At 43.9% G+C, this 12,302-nt stretch overlaps 1 protein-coding gene across 3 annotated transcripts in view; it reads left to right on the top strand.

The window, feature by feature from the left end:
• The window catches only part of CORO6 (coronin 6), a 328,718-nt gene that overhangs the window by 44,470 nt on the left and 271,946 nt on the right, over positions 1-12,302 (top strand). For all 3 annotated transcript variants that reach the window (XM_085649228.1, XM_085649230.1, XM_085649229.1), the window contains exon 2: positions 11,913-12,120. In XM_085649228.1, the coding sequence (XP_085505354.1) occupies positions 11,923-12,120 (198 nt within the window). In that variant the 5' untranslated portion in view covers positions 11,913-11,922. The remainder of the gene's footprint in view (positions 1-11,912; positions 12,121-12,302) is intronic.

Raw genomic sequence — 12,302 nt, 5'->3', positions numbered from 1 at the left:
TGCTTGGACCCAGCGTCAGGTTCTGCCTTAATTGACATGGCCTCATCTCACCATTCTCCTCTGGCCACTATCTGAGTATGGTCCATCCGAACACAGAGTGCTTCTGTTATCCTGCCTCCCAGACATCCGATGCCTCTTCAGGCATCCAAACGTTCTCTGTGGAAGACACACTCTTCCTGCAGGCCACTTCTATCTTGGAGCTCCCAGAGCCAATTCTCTTTCACCAGCTGCTCCTCCCCACAACCAGGCACTATCCTCCAAGGTGTCACTGTGTCTCTGCTATGAACCTGGACTTCTCGCTGCTCGCAATGGACATCAATCCACTTCCCTACTCTCTACCTGTTGTCGGTAAAAAGCGAACTCTAGGATCAGGGCGGTGACTAGAATCGTCTTGGTTGTTTCTATTGTTCCCAGTGGGTGGTCATTCTGGCATGCCAGTTTTGCTTTGAAAGTAAATTAATTTAGCCAAACCTAATGGTATTTCATGTTTTAGAACCATTGAGGTCCCTATAAATAACAATAACACAGCAAGATTTAGCTCAGTGAAGCTGCTTTTGCAGGAGGAGCCTCAAATAAAGCTTCTGGATGCTGATTTTAGGGGGATGTATGGGAGCCAGCATTAAAAACAGCACAATGCAAGCTATGCATCAAGACATCCTATTTTAATTATAATGTGGCCATTAGGGAACTGATTATGATCTTGGCGGATGGGATACTCCGTAACACACATGGCGGATATGGCGTCTGCTGTATTACAAGTTTCATAGGATATAATAGAATTGTAATACGGTGGACAGGATATGTGTCTTGTTTGTGACAGAGTTACCCTGTCCGCCGAGATGGTAATCAGGCCCTAAGTCTTAAATGCCGGCTTCCACGCATCTCCTTCATTAACCCTATCCAGGCTATAAGTGTCATGAAGATCAGGTTTAGAGAGAAAACTCCATGGTCTCCAGGTACTATTGCAGTTGTTTGCCATGACTGGTAATGTAATTTAAGCTTGTCTTCTCTAGGTACAACATCACTAGTCTTTTTTCATAAAAACAGTGGCTGTGCTGCTTGCGGTGTGGATGGTTAACTAACGCATTTTATGGGCTCTCCTCAGTATGCTGTTTCAAAACTTTAGTATCCTTCCTTGCTCCTTCCCAGCTAATGCAAACTTCTTGTCCTGTGGAGATGATCGCCAGGCATGAAGCCAATTTCACAGTCATACTGTCTGTGGGATGATAATACTCTGCCTCTTTAGAGCTAAAGATAGCTGTAAATTCAACACTGCAGCTCGTATCTGCACTGTTGACACTTAATGTTTACTTTCTTCCACATACCTCTAGGCCTTATGATTACAATGCAACATTCACTTTCCATAACACATATTTGAAAACATCCCATTAGGTCTATTAACTATGCACATATCAATTAAATGGATAGAACGATCTATTTGAAAAAGCCTAGTAATTTATGCAGACTAGTTTTACCTTCAAGAGCAGTGAAGCACTTTACAGAGAACACTCTGCCTGACTCTGCCAGACCCTAAGATGTCCACCACCCATGTGTCATAACCTTGCCATAAAGGACTTTTATGTGACTTAAATTATCACTCCTCCTACAGAGACTGAGCCATAACGTCAGAACGCAAAAAGTCTTTTTCATTCTCCTCAAATGACAATTTTGCCGCAGCTGGCCTAAAACAAACAAACCGCCCAAGACCCTTTGCGGAGCTCCTGGCTTACCTACTCGTATCTACTCTCATCCCTGTCTCTGGTATCTTTGACAACTGTGCCTTTGGTGGCCTTTGGTCTCCTGTTGACAAGACCCTGCAAACAGGATTCAGCCACCTATATCCACATCCTGGGTCCTCCATTACCCGACCTCAGTGTGCCAACTCTGGTCTGCTCATCTGTGCAGTGAAGAACAGTATAAAGGTACACAGTGGGCCACTCCCAGCTTCGGCTTGCCCCAGGGAAAATCATTATTAGATAAACACAATGGTTCTGTCGGGAATTTATAATTTCTTTAAGAATGTTCAAAAACATAAATACATTACATGTAACAGATATCAGATGAATGAGGAAAGAAACACACACCAATAGAAGTTTGCGATTTGGTAATTTAAAGGAGTAAAGTATTATGGGCTGTCGTAATACATAAGTTCAAATGAACGAGCAAAATATTGGTGACTTGTGGTGAATAGGTGACGTGATGATAAATATTATATACAGTGTAGTTTCAAATGCGGCAAAAGTGAATAAGTAAAACAAAAGGTACACTTTTTCTTGTTATGCCTTTATGATTTCTCACGTATACTTCGCGATCCTATGTGAATTAATTTGTGATCATAAGCATTGCGTAGACATTTAAAGGTTCGTCGATGTTTCGACCCCGTGTAATGCGCAAAGTCTAATAATCGCGAAATATATGTGAGAAATCATAAAGGCATAACAAGAAAAAGTGTACCTTTTGTTTTACTTATTCACTTTTGCCGCATTTGAAACTATACTGTATATAATATTTATCATCACGTCACCTATTCACCACAAGTCACCAATATTTTGCTCGTTCATTTGAACTTATGTATTACGACAGCCCATAATACTTTACTCCTTTAAACTACCAAATCGCAAACTTCTATTGGTGTGTGTCTCTTTCCTCATTCATCTGATATCTGTTACATGTAATGTATTTATGTTTTTGAACATTCTTAAAGAAATTATAAATTCCCAACAGAATCATTGTATTTATCTAATACGCATACCCAGGTTCTGAGGGACACCGGGTCACCCCATTATTTTTGTCAAATGTACCACGGAAAATCATGTCCGAAAAAGAGATCAAATCAGGGAATAAACATACCAAAGCAGAACCCCCACTACCTGACTCACCAATTAAGAGTAAAAATCAAAATACCCGCACGATGGACATACTACTCAAAAAACTAGAAATGGGCCATGACCTAGCGAAATCAACCACGCTTAAAACGGATGTTATGCAGCAGGATTTATATTCCATCAAATCCAAACTCAGCTCCATCAATAATAGAATTTCTGTAGCAAAAGGCCGCATTAGTACTTTTGAGGACAAATCCCATACCTCACTAAGAGACATCCAACACCTACAAATAACTACAGATACACTGAAGAAAGACATCGCTGAACTGGAGGATCGTAACTGCAGAGGGAACCTACGCATCTTTGGTTTACCAAAAGGTTCAGAAGATGCATCTTCCTCGTACTTGGATTTCCTAGAAAAATGGCTTCTCCAAACAACAGACCTCTCCTTTAAAAAAGTCTTTAAACTCAAGAGAGCTCATCGAGTTCCCTCCTTCAGACCTACGATCAGGAACACCACCAGACAGATCATATGCCGTCCCCTGTGATTCCAACATGCAGAAAGGATCCTCAATTATGTACGTAAAAACAATCATATCCTTTGGCAAGGAGAGAAAATCTACGTTTACCAGGACTACTCCAGACCTACATTAGAGACAAGGAAGGGCTTCCTAGCTCTCAGACCCAGTCTTAAGTCTTCAAACCTTCAATTCTCATTCATCGGTCCAGCGAAATTCAAGGTCATCACAACGGAAGAAACCATATCTACACCAACCAAAAAGACCTACGGTAATTTCTAGACAAAAGAGTTCTATCTCAATGGACACGGGACATCTTTCTCCATCTGCTCTTGTTCCTCCGGGAACCCGTGATACAGGCCACCGCAGAGATCCCCGCTCTGTATCCTTTTCTATCTCCATATCAGACTTCTATTGTGTCCTACCTTAAGGTTTTGCTCATAGTCACCAGAGATTCCTCTATTACTGCATGATTATACTCTTGCTCTAATACTGATGTGCCCTCTCAACGGCTGACACATGATACAAAGCCTTTTCTCAACAAAGATGCACTACCAACTAACACCTGTCCCATAGACTCTCAGATGCTCAAGAGAGCCCTAATCGCAAATCTTTACTCTAACAGCAAATCACTCCCACTTCATACATTAAAATATACCAAATCATATATCATGTCAAAACACAACGCATGCCACACAGCATAACATAAAATATAACATAACATTTCATACCGTAACACATCACATCACACCACACTATACCTTACCCTGTCAATAGTTCTTGTAATTCATTATGTGAAGTGTGATTCAATAGGATAGATGGGGCCCAAACTAGGATACATATCTACCTAAGAGTGGATATGATATCCGTTGTCCGTTCACTGATGTTCTAGTGCTCTAGATGTGTATGTAGAGGGGTTTGTAGAGCACCATCCTAGCTGGGAAGCATCAGAGCTCTGAACAAGAGTGAGGGCCCAAGAGTTTGATTCACATTGGCTGCAAGAGGCTCATAATGGGTTGGGTTATTGTAGGGGTGTTATTGTTCTTTGAAGAGATGCATCTTCAGTTGTTTCCTTAATCCCAGATGGTTTAGAGCTTTTTTGATGGTTTTAGGCATGCTGTTTTGGGAAGTTTAGATGGAGAAATCTTACCTTCTGGTTTGTTTTGTGCAACTGGTCTCAATGATTATCCGGCATTGAAGATTAAACCAATAAGGTTCTTTGAATGTCATAGACTCGTAATCGAATTTCTGACTTTATGCCATGTTCCTGCCCTGATCTCCATACATACTGCCTCTCAGTCCCAGCGTGTGCAAAGGCAGTGTGAAGATACCAAACATTTTTTAGTTATTTATTTATTTGATTTTCTGAATATAATCCAAAACAAAAAAATACAATACAGTTGTATTTTCATTTTGGCTGGATACAGTGCAGCACAGTTTATATTATACATAGTCTATGGCACATATTATTATCATGGCTATCATAATTACAGGGTTCGGATGATTGATTAGTGAGTACATTCAAGGTTAACAATTCCAACCATGGGTTTGAAACGCATGTATACACGTCCCTCGCGACCCTATCATTATAGCCAGCTTACTTGGTGTCTTCAACCATTTCTGCAATTTAATTACCCGTATTATCGCCTTCCGGTTTCCCTGTCTCTTTTCCCACTAAGTACTGCTGGTATAACCCCCAGAACCCTTTAGGGCAGTTCGGTGGGTGTAGTAACTCATTGTATGTGTCTGATTGTGTGGTACAGTAGAGCATGTCTTTAGCCCAATCCTCTATTAATGGTACTGGGCCTCTAGCCCAATGCATAGCTACTCTACGCTAGGCTAGTAGTAAACCCATCACTTCTAGTTTCCTTAGACTTTTATCCACCTTCACATGGTAACCCTGCAGGGCGAGTAGCGAGTCAGGCTCAAGAGTGAATCCTGTGATCTCACTTAAAGATACCAAACATTTACGTGCGGAATTCCATGGCTTTTTGCTACTCTGACCTCCACCTTGTAGCTGGGACTGCCAGGTCAGTCTTTGACACCTTGAGACGCACCAGAGAGGCGTCACATTTGGAGAAGACTGAATTTGAAGCTCAGATAGAATGTTTTCAAGGGATAAACAAAAGCTCCATTTCGTTTTATCACTTCCAAAGTGTCACCCATATTTGGCATTTGAGGGCAGGAAGATACGTCTATTGAAGGACTGGACAAGGTAAAAGGGCTGGTGGTGTAGATTGGTCCAGTATTTGCAAAAGGTTTGTTTGGTCCCACAGAAGACCTCATTGTTGGAGAGAAACAGCAAAAACTCATGTCTTATCATGGGATAACCTGGCACTATGCCCATGACCTTGCACTGTGTCTTCAGTTGTTGTCGTGCAAAATGCGAGAGTCACAAGCCGCTGATGTTGGCACAATCCAGTTTCGACAACGCCAGCGCTCTATTTCCTATACTCCATGTACTCATAGGACAGAAAAGGATATAACCTTTCACTGGGACGAATGAAAAGCTCTGTGCATCTTTCCTGGCTTTGCGTTACTATGGCACATGTTTTGAGAACACAATGAACATTGGTGTGATGCTAAAATAGAGATGTGATGGGACCAGAGAGGCATGGCAAGTTTATCATTCCACACATCCTCTCTCAGGGGCATCTGTGGAGCACCAAAGGCCTCTCTGCCGCTGTACTTTGGACAACCTGCATTTGCATCGCACAGCTGAAGAGCTGAGGTCCAGGAGCCGCTGTGCGATAGTGGGGAGCAGGTAAGACAAATTTGAGAACTGGGGGTGAATCCTGGAGCCACCTCCAGAGCCAGACGGGCCTACAGAGACATTAAGAAATGTACCCACACTCCAGAGACTCTGGTAGAGTCTGGCACATCTCAGGCAGTGCCAACCCTACCAAGTTGTACCTAGCACTGGGTGTTTAGGAACTCTTGGTGAAATAGTGACCAATCAGACTGTGAGTTAGGATTCAAATCAGGTCGGGGTAAGCTCATCCTTTCATCCTTCTGAAGCTGATAAAGTGAGTTATGTAATAAGAAAGTCTAATATTTAAGCAACTAGAATCAACTGATTTTAAGGTGTGTGTTGTGTAATTAAATCATAATATTACATATTCTAGTACGGCAATAGCACAATGTAGCTCAAATCAGCCTTAAAGGCATGATCTCCACAAGATATAAAGTGATATCCTAAATGTAAGAAAATTGAAGCAGTGCTTTCAATATGTATTTAGTTCAATTCGTGCTAGAATTAGATATTTTTCAGAGTACTGTATTTTTACTTATATATAGCTGTTCCAAAGTAAAAAGTTAAAATCAGTGACTGCTTATGACTTGAAGTTCCACATGTTTTTGCCATATATAGAGGCAACTGGCCCTGCATTACCTTTTAAATAGTTTATGCTCCATCATTATGGCCGTATTTTATAAGATTTGATGTAATGTTAGTCCATTTTGTTTATATTTTCTGTTTTTGGAATTTGAAAACATAAACTTTTGAAAATGATGTTCTTCAAACCATGACTCACATAAAAAGTACACTATAAACTGAAATCCTCCTCGACCTCTCAGTGGCCTTCGACACAGTCTCTCAACGCACCCTAACATGCAGACTGCACAACGCAGGGATTTGGGGCAAGGCCCTCGACTGGATCCACTCCTTCCTCTCCGGCAGAACACAGCGGGAAAGACTCCCTCCTTTCCTCTCGGACCCTACACCAACCACCTGAGGAGTCCACCAGGGATCCCTCCTCAGCCCCACTCTGTTCAACGTCTACATGGCTCTGCTCGCCCCCATCGTCAGAACACACAGACTCAACATTGTCTCATACGCAGACAACACCCAACTCATCCTCTCCCTATCCAACGAACCCAACGCAGCCAAGCACAACTTTAAAGAAGACATGGACGCAGTCGCCAAATGGATGAAAAGCAGCTGCCTACAACTCAACACTGACAAAACAGAAGTACTCATCATGGGCACACACCCTAATGCCTGGAACGACACCTGGTGGCCACCCCACCCTCGGAAACCCGCCCACCCCCACGGACCATGCACGCAACCTCGGAATAATCCTGGACTCCGAACTCAACCGCCAGATCAACTCTGTCGCATCCTCCTGCTTCCACAGCTTCTGCCTCCTATGCAAGACTTTCAAATGGATCCACCTCGGGCACAAAAAGACCATCACTCATGCCCTCGTCACCAGCAGACTTGACTACGGCAACGCACTCTTCGCCGGAATAAACAAAAATCTCACCCGCAAGCTACTAAACATCCAGAACGCCGCCACACGACTGGTCCTCAACCTGCCAAGACACTGCCACATCTCCCAGCACCTGCGCACACTCCACTGGCTCCCCATCGAGGCTAGACTCACCGCCGTGGTCCCCCGCACCAGAAAGTCCAGATCGGGAGGCCGCTCCTTCTCCTTCCTCGTGGCCAGAGCCTGGAAGACCCTACCGCTCCACCTCAGACAGACGACATTGCTCCCCATCTTCATGAAAACCTCAAAACATGGCTCTTCGACAGACCTCCTCCTTGATGGACTGGAACCTGCACCTCCCCTCCTCCCCAGAGCCTTGAGACTCTCACAGGTGAGTAGTCGCACTCTACAAACACATGATTGATTGATTGAAATCAAACGATTCCTTACTGACTGTTGGTTGGTTCTAGTGTTGATGCATTTAATGTCCAAACTGAGGGGATTTAAAATACGGACTACAAGTAGAACAAGGTGCACATAACGCATGCTCTTAGTGTTAGATCTTTAAAATGTGCTTATCTGACCTGTAACTGTAGCGACACGACGGAAAGGTTTAGCTCTATATTTTGTTTCGGCTGCAACACTTGTTCGGTCCTTGGCCGAAACACTGTATTAGAATATTGCTTTGTTGAGAGTTCAAATAAATACAATGCAGTCGCTCAGGGCCCCTACTGGCTATTGCAAGCCTTCAGCCTCAACACTTCAAGGTTTGTCTTTCTGGTTCTCCATTTTTAATTTGGAATATTTTAACCTTAGTGGGTAGAAGGTTCTAATAGCTTTTAAGGCCCTCTGCCTCCAGTTATATTGGTTGTTAAATTCTCTAAATCTGGTTACAGGCTCTTGCCTGGGACTCAGGTTTATAACTTAAGGAGAGAGCATTTAACAACCCTTATAGCCCTCAGAAGTGGGCTATAATGCTACATTAGAACATTGAACTGTTGGGTGTCGCACTGAAAAAAATGTGATGGCAGACGGGCCTATAATCGCTGTGGTAGACAATTTCCTCCAAAATCCCAATATTTATGTTGTTCCCCCCCGCCCCCAATAATTTAGAACATTCTTCCTTCATTGAGTTGAGCGTTCTAAAAGTATTATTGCCCGTTTGACTTGGGATTTAGCAGTCATTAAAGCCGCTATTAATCGTTATAGGCCCTTGTAGCTCAGGCCTATAATTCAAGTAGAGTGCCATTACCCATGGCCATAATTCTACAATAGAACATTGAAATATTGGGAACTACAATAAAAGCAATGGAGTAGACATAGGCCAGTAATCCATTAATGGCTGGTATCGAGCATCAGCTTCAACATTACTATACTACTATAAGTTGGCGTTCTTATCTTAAGACGGAATTCTTTGTCGCCTTTAATAACAGTGTATTGTCCGTCACCCCGGTCCTAAAGTTTACCTGCACATAAATGTTGTTCTCTGACATTTTCTTTAATGTATGTTGTCAATAAATGTATATTATTGTTTGTAAAATATGTAAGTTATGTGACCCAAGTAAACATTGTGAACTGTTCTTTGATGTCAGTGTTCTTCTTGACTGTAGTATAGCAGTGCCTCTAATAATGATTGGACTTTGTTCAACTGAATATGCAGAATTTAATCTTAAAGGGTGTTTCAGTCCCATTGAGGTTACAAATGATAAGTCTACCTCTTTTTGCAATTTTTCATGTATCCATCCTGCTAGAGCTACTTTTGCCTTGCTCCATGATTTCAGGACACCACGCTTCCAGTCCTCGACTTTTCTGTTGTATAGCATTGTTATCAGTTGTGTCAGCTCATTGGTTAGAAAGAAGGCTACCAATGCGACAGCTGCCAGCGCACATTAGGTTGTGAAATGAAAGCACGGAGCTGGAAACTTGCACAATCATTTATTGGTTAGCAGAGCCCTCGTCTCCACCCCAAGGCAGGGATCTCTTTGCTGATAGTCAAATAAATCATTAATTTTCCCTCATGGTCGTCTCTCGAATTACCCCCTCACTTGACCCCGCCGCCCCACCGCTCTTACCTGCAGCGGCCGTGGCTGCTGAAAGTGTATCCATGGGTGTGGCAGGTACAATTGCAGAAAAGTAAAAATGCATGTTAGTGCAGTCCTCTTTGCATTCAATTTCTTTTTAGACGTAAACGCCCAATGTGGCTGTTTTCCCTGCACACTGGGGGATCCCTATTTATTTTGCTTCTTTGGGTCCACGTGTATGGTGGACCACGTTAAATAGGGCACACCTCAGGATGCATGAAAGGCGGCAGCCCCTCTGGCCCATGGGCCTCCATTTTGGAGTCCATTGGTGTCAGTCAGGGTGCAAGGGCTGTATAACTCGAACAGAGCAGCCAACTAGAGCTGCCACCTCACTCCATTTCCGGAGAACACCACTTTTCTAGTTCTCTCCTTTTAATTGACATAAAGTGTTCCGGTACTTGTATTCCTGTTTTGCTTCCATTTGTTCAGATGGACTGACGCACTCTCCATTGAGTAGTGTAGGTGACATGCTTCTTTTGATATTTTAACATTGTTTCCACATCATAGACGGACGCTAAACCCTGATGCATGCTTTCAAAATGATTTTCAAAATAAATGCCCTTTACAGGAGCGTTGCATAGCCCAGTGCAACCTCCACAGCGCAGGTAGACCCCTACGATTGAAGATACCCCTGCCCAGCCTAAGAACTTTGTATATCTGTTGAACCTCAAGGAGCCTCATCAGATTTTTCTGGGGTGCCCAGGGACGTGGCAAGGGTGCCATGCCACCAAAGCAAGCTAGTAAATTGCCCCTGCAGTTGTATAATAAAATAGAGTCATGCCGTTGAAGTGGGCCCCTCACACACAGGTACTACAGTACCTGATGCGCAAATCGCTACTCCATACTTTGCCGGGCACCACCGCCCCCGTACTTCCTTCCTACCCCTGGTAATTTTTCCTTGCCATCAGCTCTGTGTTCGCCACATATTTTTACTAGGGATGCCACGCATGTCCTAGAACCGTCCCGGTGTTCCCGTTTATAATGTAATGTTATTAGGCGCATTTCATGGGTTCAATTGAGGCAAAGCAATAGTGCAACTCCCAGAATGCATTTGGCTTTCATAGGTGGAGCCAGGACTGGAAACACAGCATCGTAGTCCTCATGGCATCACCATCCCCCGCCCCCACTCAATGGTACGCTTCCACTCTCTTGTGTATGTGTCCTCGCGGGCCACGTGACCTCGATCAGCCACACTGTACCTCTAGGACCTCCCATTAGACCAGTGTCCTCCTGCAGCTGTTCTACATGTTTCTTGTCAATGCCCCTTTCCTATCCATTTAGTATGAGTTTTACAAATGTCAAGTCATGGAATGAGAAGGCAGAATACGGGAGGTGAAATGCATGAGGCTAGAGCGAGGAGGGATAACTGCTGAGTCAGCCAGGAGAGGGAGACGTGCAGCATCCGTGGTGAACCAATAGCTGCTTTCTCTACTGTGTGTGCCTTATTATACGCAACACAGGCACGTGTGTTCAAGCACAGTCTCCATCTGTCAGAGGGAACAGAGACCCATCTCCACCCCCTGCCTCTGGGCTGGATGAGCTCTGAGGCCAGAGGAAAATCCGGGTTATAGGGTGTCATAACTCTAACTCCACAGGGTGTCTTTCATTTCATCCGATGAGACTAGAAAACAGGTGGTACTTTTGCCCGATGGTATAACGCAAGGTGCAGGTTTGAAATCACTATGAGGCAATTTACCTCTAGGCAATTCTTGCTACTAGTAATGAGGGCCTCCACCTTTGGACGCTTCCTTTTGCGGGCGTTGCCTCTCAGAATAGAAGAGTAGTTCAGTCCAAGTGAACTCAACGGGTATTGAAAAGTAGAACTCTAGTCACTTACGTACCTTTGTGAATTGTCCCCAAAACATCTAAAATGAGAAAGAAATAAGAATATTCAAGGAGATGGACATTCCGGGGCCGAACCACAGACATGTAAGAGTATGGGAAGGAGGACTACTGTAGCACTACTTCCTGTATCCATAAATGCTTTTGTCAATCAGCCCTTTCATTTGAGTTTTTTTCCATTGAAGGCTCGATTCTCAGTGTGAACATCAAGCCAGGTCTTTTTGTTCCTTCTTTTTTTGGACCCTCTCCTACTGGACTTCACCAGTGAGACCAAGTCCAGTGTCCAAGCTCACTCTTGCCGCGCACCTCCCTGGTTGGGGGGAGAGAAAGTCCACCACTGCCTTTTAATTCTTTCTGTTCATGAAAATTCAATGTTGCGCACTCTGTATGTGAATTGCCATTCTCACTTCTTGCCTATAATTCTTGTTGTTGCAGCGCTACCATCATGAGTCGAAGGGTGGTTCGCCAGAGCAAGTTTCGGCATATTTTTGGACAGCCTTTAAAAGCTGACCAAATGTATGAAGACATCCGTGTGTCCAAGGTGACGTGGGACAGCTCCTTCTGCGCCGTCAACCCCAAATTTGTGGCCATCATTGTGGAGTCCAGCGGTGGAGGGGCATTCATGGTCCTGCCTCTACACAAGGTGAGCCCAATGCTGCTTAGACTCTTGCAATGGAGAGAAGCCCGAGGTGACTGGAAGGTCGACTGCCACTATGACTGGGGCCAGTCAATGTATTCAATTGCGTCTCAGCTGATCTGCTGTGCCGGAGTCACTCGGTGCTCTCTACCTCCCTTTTTTGCTGTGTGAAAGGCTGTGGGTCTTGT

Source organism: Triturus cristatus, chromosome 3_2 (genome assembly GCF_964204655.1).
Source record: "Triturus cristatus chromosome 3_2, aTriCri1.1, whole genome shotgun sequence".
In the NCBI taxonomy this organism is placed as follows: Eukaryota; Metazoa; Chordata; class Amphibia; order Caudata; family Salamandridae; genus Triturus; species Triturus cristatus.
The sequence above is the reverse complement of the archived record's forward strand: the minus strand, read 5'-3'. Positions and strand labels throughout refer to the sequence as shown.